The 21096-nt window shown below is 29.0% G+C and overlaps 1 protein-coding gene across 2 annotated transcripts in view; it reads right to left on the minus strand.

The window, feature by feature from the left end:
- Positions 1 to 17206, minus strand: part of LOC148311077 (uridine phosphorylase 1) — a 30217-nt gene extending 13011 nt beyond the window's left edge. Inside the window, exon 1 of one of the 2 annotated variants that reach the window (XR_015837310.1) lies at positions 3602 to 3841. Coding sequence is in view for 1 of the 2 variants with exons in the window: in XM_088257274.1 (XP_088113400.1) it covers positions 17052 to 17083 (32 nt within the window). In the remaining variant the exon portion in view is untranslated. Of the gene's footprint in view, positions 1 to 3601; positions 3842 to 17051 lie in introns of those variants that run through there. The other variant, XM_088257274.1, reaches the window with a different exon arrangement.
- Between the last annotated feature and the right edge of the window lie 3890 nt (positions 17207 to 21096).

The following is a 21096-nucleotide window of genomic DNA, read 5'->3' on the forward strand; positions in this document are numbered from 1 at the left end:
ACTATGGATGGAGCGCTCGACTCGCTGTACTGACTGCCTGAATGCTCGCATCGTGACGTGTGACGTTACGACGAAATGCTCCGGTCAGTCTTCGCCCTTACGTGTCTTGTTCTACTTTAAAACGCGGCGCTGCCATTGCGGTCAAAAAAGCTATTTTTACTTGTCAAAAGTATAAGAAAATTTAACATTTTAAACAATTACTAAGCATTATGTTGATTCAATGCACTTTAATGCACAATTCGGTGTAGACCAGAACTACATTGTGTAACATCAAATTATGACGGAACAAAAATTATTTTAAAAAACATCAGTATAATAAAAAAAAACTAGGTATATTTTGTAAAATATTTTCAATTAATGAAAGGACATGAACTAAAAAAAACAAACAAACAAACAGTGCAAACTTGCACATTTGTTTCATAATCATAATAAATCAAATTAATTTCATATGTATGTAATACTACATACACTATATCATTAGCAACTTGTACTTATATGTGGTCGTTTAGATACACAACTGTGTATATTTAGTGCACTATGCATGCGTATATAATGTGACCAGACGTCCAGTTTTCACTGGGACAGTCCCGTTTTCAGGCAGCGTGTCCCGATATTCCCGAACACAGCTTCGGGGCGCCAAAATCCAACCCCGTATGTGTTGAAAATTCCTATAAATTCCTATTTTTGGTTCCTGACCAATATAAAATGAAGAATATCGATTTATTGTCTAAAAATGTCACACACGCGATCCGAATAAATTCTATAATTCACGTCGTAGACAGTTAAGGACGCATTATAAATAGAAATGTTTTAAAAATCAATCGTTTATTTTTGTTGAAAAATCCTCAAGGAATGTTATTTTAGCGAAGCCTCTATTTTGAAGGTTTCGTGTGTAATCCTCGTGAAAATTTTTGTAAAAAAAATTATGTTCAGTATCGTAAAAAGGACTGTATCTATTTTAATTATTTGCGTGCTAAAGAGCACTCTAATAACTAAAATCTGAATAGATTGCGTGGTAAAGTAAAATTAATATCGATTTAACAGTCTATACTGCTATGTTTATTTTACCTGTATGTATAGTAAGTAACAAAAGGTAAGTAAACGCATACTAATTTAGTAATAGATTGTCTACTTGCAAGTACACGAACCGTGGAGGAATTGACTAGGGACATGATTAACACGTTCACTTATTCAATATATGGTGAACAATTACCAGATGCTAACAAAATACCAATTTAAAAATAATAATAATATAGATTCATTTTTAATTAATTTTTTACTTATTATATACTATTTCTTAAAATCTACTGTGACACGTGTTTCGATGCATTCCGCATCATTTTCAAACACCGTTGAAAATGATGCGGAATGCATCGAAACACGTGTCACAGTAGATTTTAAGAAATAGTGGTATTTACTAAGTAAAACATTAATTCAAAATGGATAGATTTTAACACAAAGTGACTGCCGAATAAATTAATGAAATTAATAAAAAAATCGTTATACTTTGATGTGAATGTGTGATTCCGTCCTTTGACATTTATATTTATACATTTATGACAATTTTTTTATTCAAATAATAAAAACACAATAAATTAACCAATCGTTTATTATTTTTTTTTCTTTATTTTAGTGCTTTCACACAAACATCATGGTTAGATTAACGCAGAGAACATCATAGTCTAAGCTTAACTCGAAGGTGCACAGTTTACACCCGCGCTGTGCCAGGCGGGTTTCCCGCAAGGTATCGGACCCTCCTTATTATTTTATTTGTTAAAGATAAAATTCATTTTATTGGATTTTTATGTTCATAAATGTTATTTTTCACCGGTCATGTTATTTTTTATTATTGTGCTTGTATTCTGGGGTACTTCCATGTTACTGTTATAAATTGAATAAACATATATGTACTTTTTTGGTAAAGTTGCATGCGTAAGATTCCAATTAATTTTAAAAAATAGCTATCAAATGTGCTTTAATTTTATTTAACCGAAAACGTTATTTCTAAATATACACAAATTTATATGGAGTGAATAATGTTCGACATGGTGTTCGCCAGCCGAAACAGAAGGCAAAAAATATCCTTTGTAGAGTCAGAAAACGATTTTTTTAATTTATAATATTTTAATATTATTCAGCTCTACAAGTAAAAGCTAATTCAACAAATAATGAAAGGTGTTTAAGCATTTTTACTAATAAAACTTTCGATAAAAAAAAAACTATACTTTTGGCCAAAAAAAATCAAAGTTTGAAAATATTGTTAGTAATAAAAGGGTTAAACTTTGAAGTGAAACAGAGCAACGCGAATTCAATACACAACCATTTCAACAACAGCAAAAACTCGTAAGATTTTTCCAAATAGGTATTTATATTGTAATATCGACAGAAGAAAAATAAATGTTAATAAAAAAAAATATGGTTTATGTAAATACCTTGGTGATGGTTAACAAAACAAAATGAGTTTAAAAAACAAATAAAAATAGTTGCTTTGGGGAGAATTGTAAAGAAATACTAGCAATGTGGTTTTTATTTTAAACAAAATCACCTCAAAATATGGGAGTAAATTATGAGCAAAGAAATCTTTTGATGTGATTTGGTACTTAATAAAAGAATATTCATAAGGTAAAGAAAATTTAATCAAAATCTACAGAATGAAGAATTCTAAATAAGATTTTTTATCAAAACATTTCATCAAACATACTGAAAAGTATGTTAATGGCTTCAAACCAATAATACTTATGTACTAAATTAAAATTTTATACATAGAAAACCACCAATAATATTTTCATACTACCATATATACGACTACATTATATTGTACTTCGTACTTTATTTATTATAATAACTTGATATATTGACAATGTGTATCAAAGCTTTTTACGTAAATTAATAATTGCTACATAAACAGTGTGTGATACAAACTGATTGCGAGAATGATAATGAAAATGAAAAGCTCAAATTATGTTTATAAAACATTTACACCAATTTCATAAAGCCACGAAATATACAGCCAATATTTTCTATGTATATGTATCTATTTATCCACTTACATTATTTTATTTGTTTTTATATACATTTTAGAATTAAATCATTATTTTGTATAACTTTGCTGTGTATCCAATTAGAAACTTTACACGTAAATAATTAAATATAATTTCGAGTATGTATACGTATTTCGATTCACTTTATGTGATTGAACTAACGATTTGTTTGATCATTTTAAAATAGTACAAAAAATTTCAGAGATAATGTAGAAACCTTCAGTCACGAAAACTGTTTTTATATATTTTTTTAAATACGAAGCGAAATTTGTATTAGACATTTGACTTATTGTATGTTATACAAGTAATTCGATACATAGTACATATAAATATGAGCTAATTGCCTCAATTATGTTGTGCAAATAAACCAGTATTCATTTAGCATTATCGCGAGACTTGAGGAAAAATTAATAATATTGATTTTAAAACTTTGAATAAATATGTCCGTAAGATGTTTTTTAATGTACCTACACAAAAAGACTTGGAAATGTAAATATGTATTCAACGTACCAAAGTCTAAATAATGAATTTAAATAATTTTAAGTAAAGTAAAAACACACCTCACTTCGGTTGCCAAATTAAAATATCTACCCGTTCTTTCCTTTAAAATATTTTTTTCAAAGGACCGATCCGTAGTTTTTAATTCGCAAGTATTGTAATGCACCTCCCCGTCTTCGTACTCCAAATATTCACAGGTGCAAATTGGCATTTTGTATTTGATTACAATGCGAAACAATAATAAATAATGGTCGATTTACACTTCACACACTGAACGCGGCTACAGAGCTACGCAGACTGGAAACGTTTGGTAGCATTCGATCGTTTTTATACTAGATTCGCGTTCTTATCTTGATGTAATTAGAATTTCTTGCAAATCTGATGCAATATTTATTTGAACGTGAAAAAAGCTAAACATAGACACACCTCCATCGGGTCTTTGTAGCTATCGGAGGAATGTTTTCAAGGTGAAACAAGGTTGAAAGGTGTGTAGGTACAAAAATGTACGAATTCCACAAAATTGTGTAATATTTATAATTACGGTATTAACCATCTGTATTGATAAGTTGGATTAAATTCAATGTTCAAGCCTATCGCATGGCAATTAGGTACGTATATTCTAATACATATCGTTCACTCCTTTCAAGAACGTCATAAATCAAAATTCGTCAATTATCAGTTGTGCGTGTTTTCGGAATGCCCAGAAAATGTACTATATCTCAGCAGAAGAGGCATATTTTTAAGTTAATATTCACCCGCTACAGGGCAGAAAATGTTGTTTTTGCATTTTGAAGAAAAGGTATTGTTTTATTATTATTTTTAAATAAACTAAATATTTTTCAAATGGAGAAAAAACCTTCAGGCTTTACCTAAAAAGATCTGTGGCATAATAAAAAGTTCAATAAGTGGCTTGATATTTATTTTTAATACATTGTGTTATATTTTTAAACTTTAAAAACGTTCTCCTTAAAAATCAAGTTTTTTGATTTATGACGTTCTTAAAAGGAGTGAGCGATATGTTGAATTACCTTATTTTTTGTAACTAGTAATGAGTATTAATTAAACTGTTGACTAGTTTCAAAAAGACTTCGCAGAAGCGGGTAATATTTATGAAGAGAAATATAAAAAAATAAAAAAGAAGAAAAAAAGTATTGGAAGCAACAAAATAGCGATTTTCCATTTTATTACTTACAAAATAACTTTGTTATAAAATCGAAAATAAAGAAGAGTTTATAACAAACACAAAAAATAACTAAGACAAGAGATCATCTTCTACAAAGACAGATAAAAAAATTTAGCATCATAATCTATATACATATTATAACATACATAAAAAATAGCGAGCGACCATAAAATATTTGCTCACGTTTTAATTACTGTAGATAAAAGTATAAAAAAACAAGATATTTGGATTTTAAATTAGCAGTACTAATTATGGCAGAGCCGTCTAATTTGGAGAGTTGATACAAACGTTCTAAATCACCTGTCAAAATATAAGAAATTGATTGGCTTACTAACATTTAAACAATTTTGTTGTTTTTTTTATTTAATTATTATTTGGAAAATACCAAGATTATGACCAAATATAGAATTGTGTGTTTAAATATTTGCTTAAATCAATCGTGTAATGGTTAATCATGGTATTTACTAAGTAAAACATATATTACAAATGTGATAGTAGACAATTTATGAAAGTTTATTCTTTGTTAAAAAATTTAAATGTTTAGTTGAATTATTTAACAAAACCTTTCATCTTATATCGAAAATAAACATTTTCTCTTTCATTTATAAATTGCGCATCTACTAATGTTGTATTATGGTTAATTCACATATAATTGATAATATCCACATTCATTATAATAATAATTTATTATATTAGTAAACTTAATGTGCTATCCGACGGGTATCATTACACTGGCCTAGGTCAGATTTTCTAATAAAATTTCATAATATTATTATCACGTGACCTATCCGTGGAATCAAGTGTACATAGATAGGCGCACATATATACATTAATACCCGATAAAATCATATAAATACTGTACATATTCTGCCAAAGAATTAAATACAGATTTCGAGTGTGTATACGTATTTCAATTCCCTTTATGTGATTGAACGAACGTTTAGCTTTTTTGAGCATTTTTACAATGTGTGAAAATTCCCAGAGAGAATGTAGGGACCAGTTCAGTCAGTTAAATGGTATTTTTAATTTTAAAATACGAAGCGAAATAAAATCTGTATTAGACTTTAAAATTTCTGTAGGTCGATGTAAGCATTAAGCGATTAAGCACATATAAAAAATTAGTTTGCCAAGTCCTCCCTTCTTCTCCTACTGTCATTTATTTATGGGAATGTAAATAAGTAGTTTTGTCCGCCTCCATAGTGTAATGGTCAGCACGCTCGGTTACCGTACTGGAAGTCCCGGGTTCGATTCCCAGGGGGGGTCAAATAAATATGAGTGATTTTTTCACTCTTATATTTATTCAATATCACCTTGGACTGGTACCGGAAGCGGAGGGCTGATCACCTTTCCTTCATGTGTTAGCGATCAAGATAACACTGCGTTTATATGATGCAGTGCCCTATGCACCATTGGGGTGCGGATAAGGGTATGAATGAAATAAGTAGAAATTTAAGGGAAAAACAATATATTTGAGCACTCTCTCCATGCTTTATTTAAAAAAATGAATAACCCCCAAATCTCTATTTAAGATACTTGTCTCCAGGTAGGATAGTGAGGATAAGGAAGGAATAGTTGATATTTCAATTCCCAGAACAAGTGAAAATACATATTTCGTGATTTTATCGACGGGAATCAGTTTTGCAGTGGAGCGTCTGCACAACCACGCTACAGCACCTCGTCTAAAAAAAACCCACTTTTGCTATGTATTAAGGATTTTTCCGAATCCTGACCGACAAAATGATGAAAACTGCTAAAAAAGCTCTACTCTCTGAAAAGGTCAAATATACGCAATACCTGTACGGAAAATACAAAAATTGACGTAACAGCGGTAGATCAAAGACCAGTGACAAAAGAGGAATAGATTTTTTTAAATGATTAAAGAAAACACTTGTTTTTTACCACTTGAGTTTTATTATAGACTACATGTTTCAGAAGTTAAACTTTCATCATTCAGGTCTGTATATTCAGTTATTATACAGACCTGAATGATGGAAGTTTAACTTCTGAAACATGTAGTCTATAATAAAACTCAAGTGGTAAAAAACAAGTGTTTTCTTTAATCATTGTAACATGTCTTACCACAAAGTTAATGCCGTAACAATAAATAAGGTTTTTTTAAATTATATTTCGATGTGTTGAAAATAAATTGTTAATAATTTTTGTAGAATTGACTCAATAACCGGTTGGTTGCAGTATTTAAGAGGAACTATTTGGATATCTGTTAAAACACAAATGAGTGATCAAATATTTATTCAAGTACAATACTAAACAAATCAAGTATTCTGTAGTTGACTTGCGTAAATCAGGCGGGTTAGAAGTCCCATAATAGACGTGCTAGTTTATGAATTTAGTAAAAAAGATGCAATACAGACGGCATGGAATGGGACAAAGTAAAATATAACTATTTCAATATGGTTATTAAGTAATTAATGCATAAAAAAATACTTATAAACCATCATAGTAAGAGAAAAATAATCCATCAAGATTTCTAGTCTAATGGCCTAATTTGATTATTCAGGTCAGAAATAGGGATTATTGGCGCGTATGTATGAGGAGATGTATGAATGCATGAAGGGGCAAAGATTGTTTGCAAAGACAGATTGGTAGGCATTATATTCTCTGACATCTCTGCAGTAAGCGACGCGATGGTTAGATAGTTTATTTTTTAACTATTAAAGTTTTTAATTTATATTTAAAGCACTAACTTTGTGATTTTCCATTTTATAATTAAAATGTAACTTTGTTTTAAAATCACTATAAATATTTTATTATAACTTAATTATAATGATAGTTTTTGACTGTGATTGCCAATCGACAAAAAAAATAAAGCCACTTGAGTTCTACCTAAGCTTCGTTCCCTAACCGTCCAAATATTTTAAATATTGTTTAGTAGATTAGCTTCGAAACCGGTAGACATTATAATTAAGTTTTAATGAAATATTTCTAGTGATTTGAAAACAAAGTTACATTTTAATTATATTGAAGTTTTATATCAAAACAATGTTTGTTCGTTGTCTAAGTTATTTCAGAATTAAAAATAAATAAAAGAAGAAAAAAGCGAAGGCATATAAAACAGTCCAAAGTGATACAGATTTTAATCAAAGAATACATTTTTACTTTTCTCTAAAGAAGAGTACAAAATAGTGCGATCCTCATTTCAAGAGCGATTATTCCTGATTCCAGCAAGCCAAAAAGGCAATAATCTTTTTCATGATTTCAAATGATTAAAGCCTTATTATTTTTTTAACATCAAACAAATAATAATTATACCTTTTACAATCTGAATAGTGTAACGCCTGTTAGATTAGGTCTACTGCAAAAAATGGAACTAACGATCCCCCCTACATTACTTATGATAATATAATATAAGCACCTTTGTGAGTAAAAACGTATTTTAGTTTTAATAAATATATTTTTATAGAGAAGCTGAGTTAAGAATCGATTCGTAAAATGTGTTTTATTTTGTACAAAAAAAAAAGATTAGTTATAAAAATTATATGTTGCATATGTACCTATGTCCGCCTCCGTAGTGTAATGGTCAGCACGCTCGGCTACCGTTATGGAGGTCCCGGGTTCGACTCCCAAGGGGGGTAAAATAAATATAAGTGATTTTTTCACTGTCATATTTATTCAATATTACCCTGGACTGGTACCTGAAGCGGAGGGCTGATCACCTTTCCTTCATGTGTAAACGACCAAGATAACACTGCGTTTATATGACGCAGTGTCCTATGCACCATTGGGGTGCGGATAAGGGTTTTATTATTATTATTATTATATGTACCTATATAAATAGAACAGAAAACTAAGAAAGTTTAAAAAAAAAACACCTTTCACCCTATCCGAGCCAACATAATATGAAAAATCTTTTAACTAGTGTTTTTTAACTACTTATTTAACAGGATAATATTGTTTAGTACAAGAATATTTGTAAAAGTCTTATAAATTATAAATACTACTACTACTACCATCACGCCGCTTCTCCGCAGGGGTAGGCAGAAATGATGGTATATACACATAAATTAATGATTTCAAATAACGACATTTTAATCATTATTATTATATTATATAATTATATATCAAACTATATGTATTGTATAACGTAACAAAATTTAATATTTTAAAACCATTTCCAGTATAATTTTTTTAATGTATAATCAAGATAAATATAATTTGAAATAAATAAAGGTTTTAAAAAAATAACTCGTATATACTTGTGTACATTTTGATGTATGTGTAAATGTACATACTGTATAAATATAATATCAATTCAAGAATGCAATTGATTTCGAGCATAAATATTATTGCTTAAATACCTTGATGCTTGATAATTCAATCTTTCTCCGAATTCAAACGTAATCAATAATTCCATCAAAGGTACGATATTAATAAATTGTTTCTACGAAATAATTATTTCTAAGAAATAAGTACTTCTGCACTGAAGAAAGTATTACAAAAATAAATAATTTGGTAATTATATTCCCATTTTGTTAGTGTTCGTCGCGGAAATCAAGAGACTCTATAATGATGTGATGGTCTCATATAGGCATCCTTTTCAGGAGGAAAAAGCGAGTATAATTACGCAAAAGCGTCATCGTTACGTCTGTCATTATAAAAAAATGAACACTACAGAGTAAATATACCTGAATGTCCTAGTTTTTAATGTAGACCTCCACCTACCAAACGTATGGTATAGTCGTATAGTGCAGTGCTCCGCAACCTTTTCTCACCTGCGACACACCAAAATTCTTCCTAGAATTCCGCGGCACACCTAAAGCTTAAATATATAGACCATTGAAAAAATATTTATCGATTTGGCGTTTAATTTGTAGAACTCCATTTTAATTTATGTATAAATTGTTAAATCAAACATAGATTTTTTGAGTCTACTAAGTTGTATTTTATTGTTAAAAAACACATAAAAAATTTATATTGTGACAATTGTTTCGCCTTGCATTTGATTGAAAATGCCATAACTAGGCGAAACAAAGCATGTTTTTTCACAATAAAATACAACTTAGTAGACTTAAAAAATCTGTGTTTGATTTAATAATTAATACATTGAATACGTTGAAAAATTATGTATTTATAATTATTTTATAATTTTGAAACAAAAGACAATGTTATAAAAATAATTTGTCATTGTGTTAACCACACAATGATCAATTATGTTTGTATTTAATTACATAATGTAAAATAAAAAATGTCAATTACATTGAATTTGGCCGCGGCACACCTGAATCCTGCTCACGGCACACCATTGTGCCACGGCACACCGGTTGCGGAGCACTGGTATAGTGCATAGTATGCTTCTACTCGTAGTATGAAATAAAATAAGGGTATGAGGAAACAAATGAGAGCCTAGAGAAGGAATACGATAACGTATACATAATAATAGTAAAAAATCCATACATCTAATATTTTTTACAATTATATTTGAGAAAATGTATTGAGAAGCTCTTAGGACGCCTCTCTAAATGTTGCTAATCGATAAATATGAATAGAACAGAAGCGTAACGTTAGGACGATAATCACGAACACTCGAAACGAGTATTTTTCAACGAAAACTTTGTAGTGAATTATGCCAATTTATAGCAATTTAGTTCTTAATAAAAAATAACAAAAAATACAATAAAGATATCCACATTTTATGAGTTAAGAATAACTCGATTTCGTTATACCTAACCAATTTAATCATATTTATTTATTTATACAAACAGTCGTTATTATGATCAAATATTTTCTAATGGAGTTTAATCGATTTTATATCGGCTAACTGTGAACATTTAACAAAGGGAATCAAATAGCACATATTTAACAAGTCTACTAAATTCTACTTAATTCATGCAATATAAGTTATTTATGCATACAAATGACATTTATCGTACTAACCTGACAATTAAGCCTATTATTTTTAGACATCTCATCAAAGATGAAGAAGAATATGGAAGTCTGGGCATTTACGGGGTTGACGACCGTCATCGGCATTATAGGCTTAAATAATAAAAATGAAAATGGTATTTTCTGGCGTTTCTCATGTGTGTGATTATAATCCAGGATTCGGACCTCACATATTAATATAAGAGTTTCTGCTTAGTAAAAAGCTTCTTTACATCTCACCAATAGATGTCTCTAGTGAAGTTCTAGTGATTCAAGAACAAGGTGTCTAAATTGGTTCATATATATAGAACTTCCAAGAATTTGAGTAGTGTGGTTGTCAATAATGGGTAGAATTGGTGAATGTTACACGTGTGTAAAGTGATCACTTAAACCAGCCGATGACGGTCGTCAGCCCCGTAAATGCCCAGACTTCCATATTCTTCTTCATCTTTGATGAGATGTCAAAAAATAATATGAAAATAACTCCTGTAATTGGAGATAATCCAGATTTTGTGAACAAGTATTTGGGCACACTCAAAACGTTGTAATTAAGCCTATTTTCGTTGCAAGCTAAGAATGATGTCATTAAGTAGTCCATTATATTTAATTTGATTCATTATAGTTTAGGGGAATAAAATACTAAATAATGAATAGTGAAGGATGACTTAGTGTCAAGGTAATGAAGGACTAAAATAATACTTTTGTTCAACGTCAAAAACAAATAAATAGGAACATAACATTATTAGGTATTTATTTATAATTAAAATCAACCTATTTCGTAAAAATTCTTGTTTTGATTAATTTAATATGCCATTCGCCCTCACTTCCAGGAACATAAACTCATCAAAATAACAAAAATAGCACCCATGTCATTGTCACGATGGACATATCGCTTTCAACAACGTCATATTAAAAAAAAATAGATTTTTCAGGAGATCGTTTTTAAAGTTTAAACATATAATAAAATGTTTTAAAAATAAATATTAAGACACTTATTGAACTTTTTATTATGCAACAGATATTTTTAAGTAAAACCTGAATGTTTTTTCTCCATTTGAAAAATATTTAGTACATTAAAAAAAAATTAAACAATACCTTTTCTTCAAAATGCAAAAACAACACTTTCTGCCCTGTAGCGGGTAAATATTAAGTTAAAAATATGTCGCTTTTGCTGGGATATAGTACATTTTCTAAGCGTTCCGAAAACAACGCACAGCTGAAAATTGACGATTTTTGATTTGTGACGTTGTTGAAAGGAGTGAGCGATACCCATGACAGAAGTTTGACTTGAATCTTCGTTCTGTCTTTAAGAGTTATCCTTGAATTTGTTGCCCACGCAACAATAAATGGTCCACCAAATAATGAATTCAGACCAATTTCGAGGAATTGTCATGACCTCTAGATTAACAAAGGAAATGAAAATGATAGTTGATTAATACGAAAACCCACACCCTCAATGTTCGTAACACATATTAAATTTCCCAGCGAATACTCAATAGTGACTATCTACATTTAATATACATATTTACAGCAGGGCTTTAAACGAGGAATATCGATTTCATTGCTATCATGGATTTGGATAAAAATATTATTATTTGTGCGTGTATTTATACATTTATATATATATATATATATATATATATATATATATATATATATATATATATATATATATATATATATATATATATATATATATATATATATATATATATATATATATATATATATATATATATATATATATATATATATATATATATATATATATATATATATATATATATATATATATATATATATATATATATATATGTATCTTATCGTAAAAACTATTATATATTTTATTACATAACATTAAACCACGAGTGTAAGTCCCTTTCCAAGCACAAGAGCACAGACTCTTTTATGGAGAGGCACAGCGAATCGAAATATAAAAGTTCTCCATATGTATAAATGGTTCAAATGTATTATGTTATAAATAAAAATGTAAATATATTAAATGAAATGAAATGAAAATGAAAATCTTTTTAAATCCAAATGAAAAAGCAATATAAATTTCCAATTGGGTGGTGATTTTTTACATGCATATTTTTAAGTATTTTTGTTGACGAATTATATACTGAATATTATTTTTAGAATATAATTTTTGATATTATTTTTAGATTTTTATCACGCTGGTGAAAAGACTCAACTCAATCATAAATAGCCGAACTAAGTAAAAACAGTTCAAAGAAATAAAACGATCAGTATCTCTTTCCAGTAATAGATAATAACATAAATGTTTTTTGTGAATAAAAAGGTAATTTAATATCACTTTTTATAACACTGACGTACCTATATAGATATACGTACGTGATCTATATCAATGTCATAAAAATGTCTAGGGTTTCTAAATTTCTTTATGTATAGTAGATGAAACAAACAAATAAAATATGATTAACGTCACAAAAAAACCTTATAACGAATGACCATTTCAAGGATCATAAAGCTCGACTTACTTCAAAACCTTCAGATGACATCTCTATCAAGAAAATATAGAAAATTCGACCTTAGAATACCCTTGTCTAGGTAAGGGAGGGTAATGAAACATAAAGAAAGCGGAGAACATTTTTCCCCAAATTTGTCACGTTTCGTGTACGTGATATTTGGTTACAACATAAATTTATCGCAAGGGGTTTCATAGAAAATGTTCAGAAAAGAGACCTCTACATTAATTTGTTTAAACCATTTGACCCTGCAAATATTCATGAAATATTTAAGATTAATAAGTTTAATTTTTAAAAAATTACAACCGTTAATGCTTTATTAACGTTACAGTTTTAATCGCATTAATTATCTCGGTAATTATTTCAAATCAAATGTGTGTATTACCCAAATTCTCTAAACTTATAGTTTAATTTGGCGCTTCTATCAGTTATTTATATAATTATATTATAGAAATAACTAACAGGAAGAAAAAACGATTATGTAAGACGCTGAAAAATACATAATAAATATCCAGACCAATAAAAAATTACTATTGAATTAATTTTGAAATAGGTGGGAATTCAAATCGCGATGCTAGTTCTGCAGTCAAGCGTCTACACCACGACACCCATCTATCTCGTTAAAAACTCAATGACGTCAAATAATACTAAATAATAAATAATAAAAAATGCACATAAGACAACAATTTTTAATTTTATGTAAATAAAAAATGTACACTTAAATAACGTTTAAAAATTCTATTAAATATATGAACTACATATGTACATTTATCTGATTACATGTTAGATGCTAAGAGTACGAGAAAAATGCGCTAAGTTTTGTAAGTCATTTAAGATAAATGTTAATACACGCATATTATATTACAATTTTACGAATGAATATTATTTTAACTAGCGTAGTTATACAACATTTTGAGTGTCTCCAAATACTTGTTCACAAATCTGAATCACTTAAATCAGCCTATGACGGTCGTAATCCCCGTAAATGCCCAGATTTCCATATTCTTCTTCGTATATGTTGAGATGACAAAAAATAATAGCGTAATAAATATAAATTTCTTAATCTTTTGTTTGAACTTATTTATTCATAAGTTAACTCAAATTTCGTAGAAAATCAACGTTTAAATCGTAACAAAATATCAGGAAGTCACGCTGTGATAAAAAGATCACGATATTGATGTATTTTATAAACATTTATTTATATATATGTACACAAGAAACGACCTCACATTTCAATGTCAGCTCGAAGGCAAAATATCTGTTAGGATATCTGTTAGGTGTATGTAGTCATAAGAATATAAACATTATAAATACTTTAAAATGCGAAAAAACGGAGAGGCATATTAGAAATAACAATCAAATCTGAATATAAAGTAGATGGCTAAGCAAAAAAAAGATTATATATTTAATTAATTAAAGTAATGGTAAATGAGTTATATATATATATATATATATATATATATATATATATATATATATATATATATATATATATATATAAATATATATATATATATATATATATATATATATATATATATATATATATATATATATATATATATATATATATATGTATATATATATATATATATATATATATATATATATATATATATTTATATATACATATATATACATAAATATATATATATATATATATATATATATATATATATATATATATATATATATATATATATATATATATATATATTATATATATATATATATATATATATATATATATATATATATATATATATATATATATATATATAAATATATATATATATATATATATATATATATATATATATATATATATATATATATATATATATATATATATATATATATATATATATATATATATCGTAGTCATACAGGAGAAAGTGACCAAGTGCATTTTTTTACAAAACCGTGATCATTGAGTGTTTGATATCTTACTAGCCTAATATTGCCCTGAAAACATCGTAAAGGATTTGAAACTTGTAAGTATAATATATTGACTAGGTAATAATGACTAACTGCACTGATGTTTATTTTGTTGCCAAGCAAAAGTAACTTAGGTGGCGCTCCTGAACATTTTACGATTTGGTAGTTGGTCACTTTCTCCTGTACGACTACGATATATACATATACGCATATATTCATTATTATGTGTGTTAATTAAGTCCAAGATCAATTCTCCGTAGTGTAGTGGTTAGCGCATCCATGCTGGATTCGATTCCCAGGGGGGGTAAAATAAATATGGGTGATTTTCACATTCATATCTTCCTGGATTTGTACCTGAAGCGCAAGGCTGATATCCTTACCTTCGTGCAATGAACGATCAAGATAATACTGCGTCGATATGATGCATTGCCCTATGCACCATTGAGTGCGTATAAGGGTTAGAAGAAGAAAACTTTTCAAGACGCTTAGATAGCGTTGACCACTTTTATTAAAATAAAATATTTTCATTCGTCTTTCAAATTTGCGATTTACGAATATGTACCCGTTTTAAACATCGGATTATGGTCCCGTGGTGAGTGTCAGAGTTTCTAATTTCTTACCCACCCTACTACTACCCCCCACTACAACTTGATTCCTATTTTAATTAAAATAAAGGTATGACGTGAGTCAGATTATGGTCCCAAGGTTAGTGTCATGGACTTTGAGTCAGGAAAGCCAGGTTCGACCCCACACAACCAAAACTTGATTCCTATTTTACACAACTCGTTTAAGCTTACCAGAATATAGTATTTAACTGAAAAAATTGTATTTATCATAAGAATACACATTTTTTACTGTTATTTTTCAAAAATCTAATTGCTATATATTATATTTTATTACATTTTGAAGCAAATAGTTTCTTCCTCGAGACTATTAAATTCTAATTAAAGTTATAAAATAGAAAAGCACAAAGCTAATACATATTTTTGGGTATGTCCAACTCCTTGTTCACAAATCTGGGTTGTCAATAAAATATTCCGAATAAAATTAAATTAAATTTGTGAATTAAACAACTTAAATTAATTATAAGCATCAAATTTTTTTATCGTGTTTTCAGGCGTCTCTCAGTATGTAAAATTACTTTTAAAACTTACTCTACTCAACCATAAATGGCGCAGAGAACAAGCAAGTGAAAGAAGACGTCAATTGAAGCATAAATACAACTTCCAAAGATTTGAGTAGTGTGATTGACTATCATGGGTAGAATGGTGAATGTTAGACGTAATAAAGTTATCACTTAAACCAGCCTATGACGGTAGTAAGCCCTGTAAATATTCAGACATCCATTTTCTTCTTAATCTAATGTTAAAATGTCAAAATGCTTCAAATATTAATTATAATCGCATGTTTAACTTTTTTTTTGGGGTCAAGGGATCTTGCATCCCTTCTGTCACTGCGACCATATTAGGTCTATTGTGACTTATGTTTAACGTTAGTAATTTAACAATTCTAAATTGTCTGCTGTGACTTGTGTTTAACGTTCGTAATTTAACAAAAGTATAATTTCAGATTAAGTTGACTGAAATAATTTCATATATTTTTTTACAAAATGCATAAAACGCATAGAAAGCAATGTGGAAATCACGCCCAATTATTTATTATCTGTTTAATAAGGTAATAAGGTGGAACGTATAGTACCTACATAATACGTGGTATGTTCGAATGACACATAATACTGCGATAGAAGAAAAATAAGATAATAAAAATTATGCATAGGAGGATTAACTGATTAGGACAATTCATACACTATACCTTTTTTAATGCTGGATTATATTTTCGGAGGTATCAAAGTAAATTACAACATAACAAAAAATATATATAAATAATTCTGTTCAATACTTTCAAGACTTGTGTCGAGTTAATTCCTAAAAACTGTCTAGCAACAATATAGGGAACGTTATGAAATGTTGAAGTTAGCAATAGTTCATAGCAAACGGGATTGTTAAATACAGTAATACTTACTCATCGCGTATCTCCTCGTGGTCGAAAGACATGATTGACTTAATTTTGAAGCCTCTTGAAACAAACTACGTTGAATTGTTCTAGTACGCGCAGCACTTTCAGATAAGTGAAATTAGCAGAAAACACCGTTATTCTAGCGCACACGTTAAACGCACAACTGGACTTTGGAATAAAATTATGTTTATCAACAATCTTTACAATCTGTAACAACCGTTCGACATTAATTACTTAGTAGTTTAATGATTAGACTTAATCGATTTTGATGCAAGGTGAGAATCTAGCGAGGTTTCAGAAATAAACGGGGATTTAAGCTAAATGGAAAGTTCTCTCAATTAGAGCCCTTGACACTCCCTGGAGTAGACAGTCTCGCACGAAAAATGGACTGGACTGAGAAAAGGCAATTCTAGAGTGGAAAACTCCCCCGCCCTTGTTTGCCTCGTTTATTCTGTGTCTACACACCTCAACACACCACTACCTTCCTATATACATAGGAACGGAATACCGCGCAGACGCCGTACGGGCGCCTTCTGACAATGGGTTTTCATAGAGACTGACATGGTACAACAATTCAACTGAAAAAATACGTAACAAAACACAATGAATCTCGTGATGACAATTCATCGGCTAATATATTTCGGACAAAATATCCTGACATATGAATGACCACGAAACGAAGGCGAGTTAAAATACTAATTACGTAATATACATAATATAAATTAACACCGTTTTATTTATTTTTTAGTTCAGTCAATCATAACGAATGTTGGTCCATTCAATTTGTGACATGTCATCCGTGTTTTGTATAATTTTTCATTGAAAATGTTGAGAGTTTATACGATTATCTAGTATTGAATAAATTCAGGTCAGGAAATCTGCGCACACCCAGATATGTCAGACGAGAAAAATAATTTTCACGCGCAGAAGGGCGCATACTGTTTTACTGGGTATATCATAAAACGGTATTCTATGTCAACTTGAAAGGATTTAACATACTCTACATATAAAGGGATTATTTTAGATACGCTTTGCATTTATAAAAATGCGAAAAATATAAAATTTCACAATATTTGAGTGTGTCCAAATTAATAATAAAATAAACACCTGCTTTGGATGTCAAAATATATTATGTAATCAGCTGTTAGCTTAGTGGTAGAGCAGTAGACCGGATACCCAAAAGGCCTTAGTTCGAGTCCCACCAAAGACAAAAGGGTTTTTTAATTTATTTTTCAAATTAAGCGAAAAAAAACTATTACTAGTATATTCGGACTCTTTATTCACAAGTTCATACGTACCCGATTTTAAAGAGAGATAAATCCGTTTTTTTCAGTTCAGAAAAATAGATTTATTTAGTTTAGTTCAGTCTCAACACATGTTGGGGCTCATAACGCATGGGAGGCGAGGGGTAACGTTAGTGTCGTCATTTTACAAATTACAGGAAATTATAAATGAAAAGATTTTTATTAATTATTAGTAACATCATTACAATCGTTAAAATACGCTTTAAATATAAAAAAAAAGTATCAGCGGATTATGAAATTATGCTTTTATGTTTATTGAATGGCGAATGTGCAAAAATAACACATTACTTTTTTAATGATATAAAAAAAATCATAGTTTTATGGTAGACTGTGCTGGATTATAACTCGTGGCCTCTTGTATGATACCCGAACGTACCAAGCAATACACTACGGAAAATAATACTTATTTATTTTTATTATAAAATAATTATCCTAGTTCCTAGATATAAAATTCAGTAGTTAAATTATCCAAAAACCAGATAATTGCTATAATTAAAATCACCCATTTATGTAAGTGCGTTGATTAGTCTATGTATACTTTTCGCAGAAAATTAAAAACTTTATTACTTCGCTTGATTAGGCGATTTAAGTACCTTATTTTCTTAAGTACTCACTTTACCACTGGATTAAATGATTAATAGATATAAATTCGAATATATTTCGTGTTTTTATGATGGAATACTACTACAATACAAATGTAGATACTCGTATAATATATCTACCCAGTGGTTGAGAAGTAAAAAACGAGACCCGCTATCAAGTGATTGAGAATTTTAATAATATACTAGGACCGAATCTGAAACTACCAAAAATGATTTGACGTTTCAAATTTTGTTCAATGTTACCCAGAAATTCAAACTTATCCAGATCGACAAATATAATTGAATAAGTATATAAAAAACTTCATATAAACATTTTTTTAATATTCATAAAAAGAATATTAACACATACTTATTTATAATTTTTAAAAGCTTATCTTTAAAAATGTATATATTATTTTTCTTCTCTAACACTTATCCACACCTAATGGTGCATAGGGCACAGCGTCGTATAGAAGCAGTTTTGTCTTGATCGTTAAATGAATTTAAAAAATGTGATCACCTCTACGCTTCGGGTACTAGTCCAGGGTAATATTAAATAAATGTTAGAGTGAAAAAACACTTTTATTTTGAAAAAAAAACATTTATTTTGACCCCTCTGGAAATCGAACCCGGGACATCCATCGCTGTAGACAAACGCACTGACTACTACATTACATTGATCCCTATCAAAAGAAAAATGTATTTCAAAACAATTAAAAATTGTGAAATTATCTTTGAATTTCATAACCACGTAACGCGAGTTTCGATGCTTATATTGAAACACGAGTCTAGTAAAAAATTGTAATTTGAAACTTTATATTAAAAATAACTGTCGGGTTGTGGTTCCGTGGTTAGTGTCACGGACTCTTAAATCAGAGTTTTTCGGTTCGAACCCACTCTATCACAAGTTGATACATATTTCTAATAATGAACCGCTTAGGCTCACAGAAATAGTGTGAAATTGAAATATTTGTGTAAATAAAAAAAAACAAAAATATTTCTTTTTTTTCATGATAATAATACCACATTTTATATGTTCCAAATATGTGAAGACCGGATATACCATCTCTATTTTATTTTTATTAGTTCAACGAAAAATATGCATTTATTAATTAATCGATTCAGCAATCACTTTTCGGTATTATCTATCCATTTTTAATTAAAATTTTACCATACTCGGTAAATACCACTATTTCTTAAAATATATTGCGACACGTGTTTCGATGCATTCAGCTTCATTAAGCGGTGTTTTATAAAGATACGTAATGCATCGAAACACGTGTCACAAAATATTTGAAGATATAGTGGTATTTGCCAAGTAATTTTTTAATAAAAAATATAAAAATATGCACACACTCCGGAGCAGATGTTACATGCAAACATTTGATCGGATTTTTTTTTCAGAGCGAACACTTCATGTGAACGTCGCGGACACCTTTTTAAAACTAAACTTCAACTAAGATACCAGGTACAAGGTAAAAACTTACCCCAAAATTCCTTCACAAAAGCTCCCGAACAGCTGATATACGTATCATTATTAAAGTTGAATTAGGGTGAGAATAAGATATTTAACCATTAGTATACGATTCATTTCGTCATTTTTTCCTTACAAGGCGAACGTTTATTAAAATTGAAAGAGTTTTTAAAATCTAAAATACCCAGTTTTAAAATTGAAATAATACAATAATCAAAATTAACATCCCCTTTTCTGATCTTAGAGAAAACAATGTGTAAATTAATTTCATTTTTGCGATTTCTTTTTCATCCATTTTTGTAATCGATAGAGATTGGAGTAGGGTCAAAATTTAACTACTAAAGAACGTGCCCATGTCTATAGATAATAATATATAAACTGGTAAAAAAAATCGGTAACGCAATGGATAAATTTAAAGCACTTTTTGTTAAATTTAACGTTAAATTGAGAAGAAGAAAAAACAAATACAATAAAAAATTACAGCTGAAATGGAAATAATTTTAAATGAGTACGTATCTACATCATCATACAGCTAGATACAACAAAACATAAAGCCTTCATAAAGAAAATGACCCAGAATTCGCACATTCAATATTTTATTGTTATAAGTACCTAATGTATAAGAAATATGAATTTTTGGCAGTCGATGTGCAAATTTGTAAAATGTGGGTGTTTTTGACACGAATTTTATT

This window comes from Brachycentrus maculatus, unplaced genomic scaffold (genome assembly GCF_059751285.1).
Source record: "Brachycentrus maculatus isolate JH-2025_06_01 unplaced genomic scaffold, ASM5975128v1 h1tg000077l, whole genome shotgun sequence".
In the NCBI taxonomy this organism is placed as follows: Eukaryota; Metazoa; Arthropoda; class Insecta; order Trichoptera; family Brachycentridae; genus Brachycentrus; species Brachycentrus maculatus.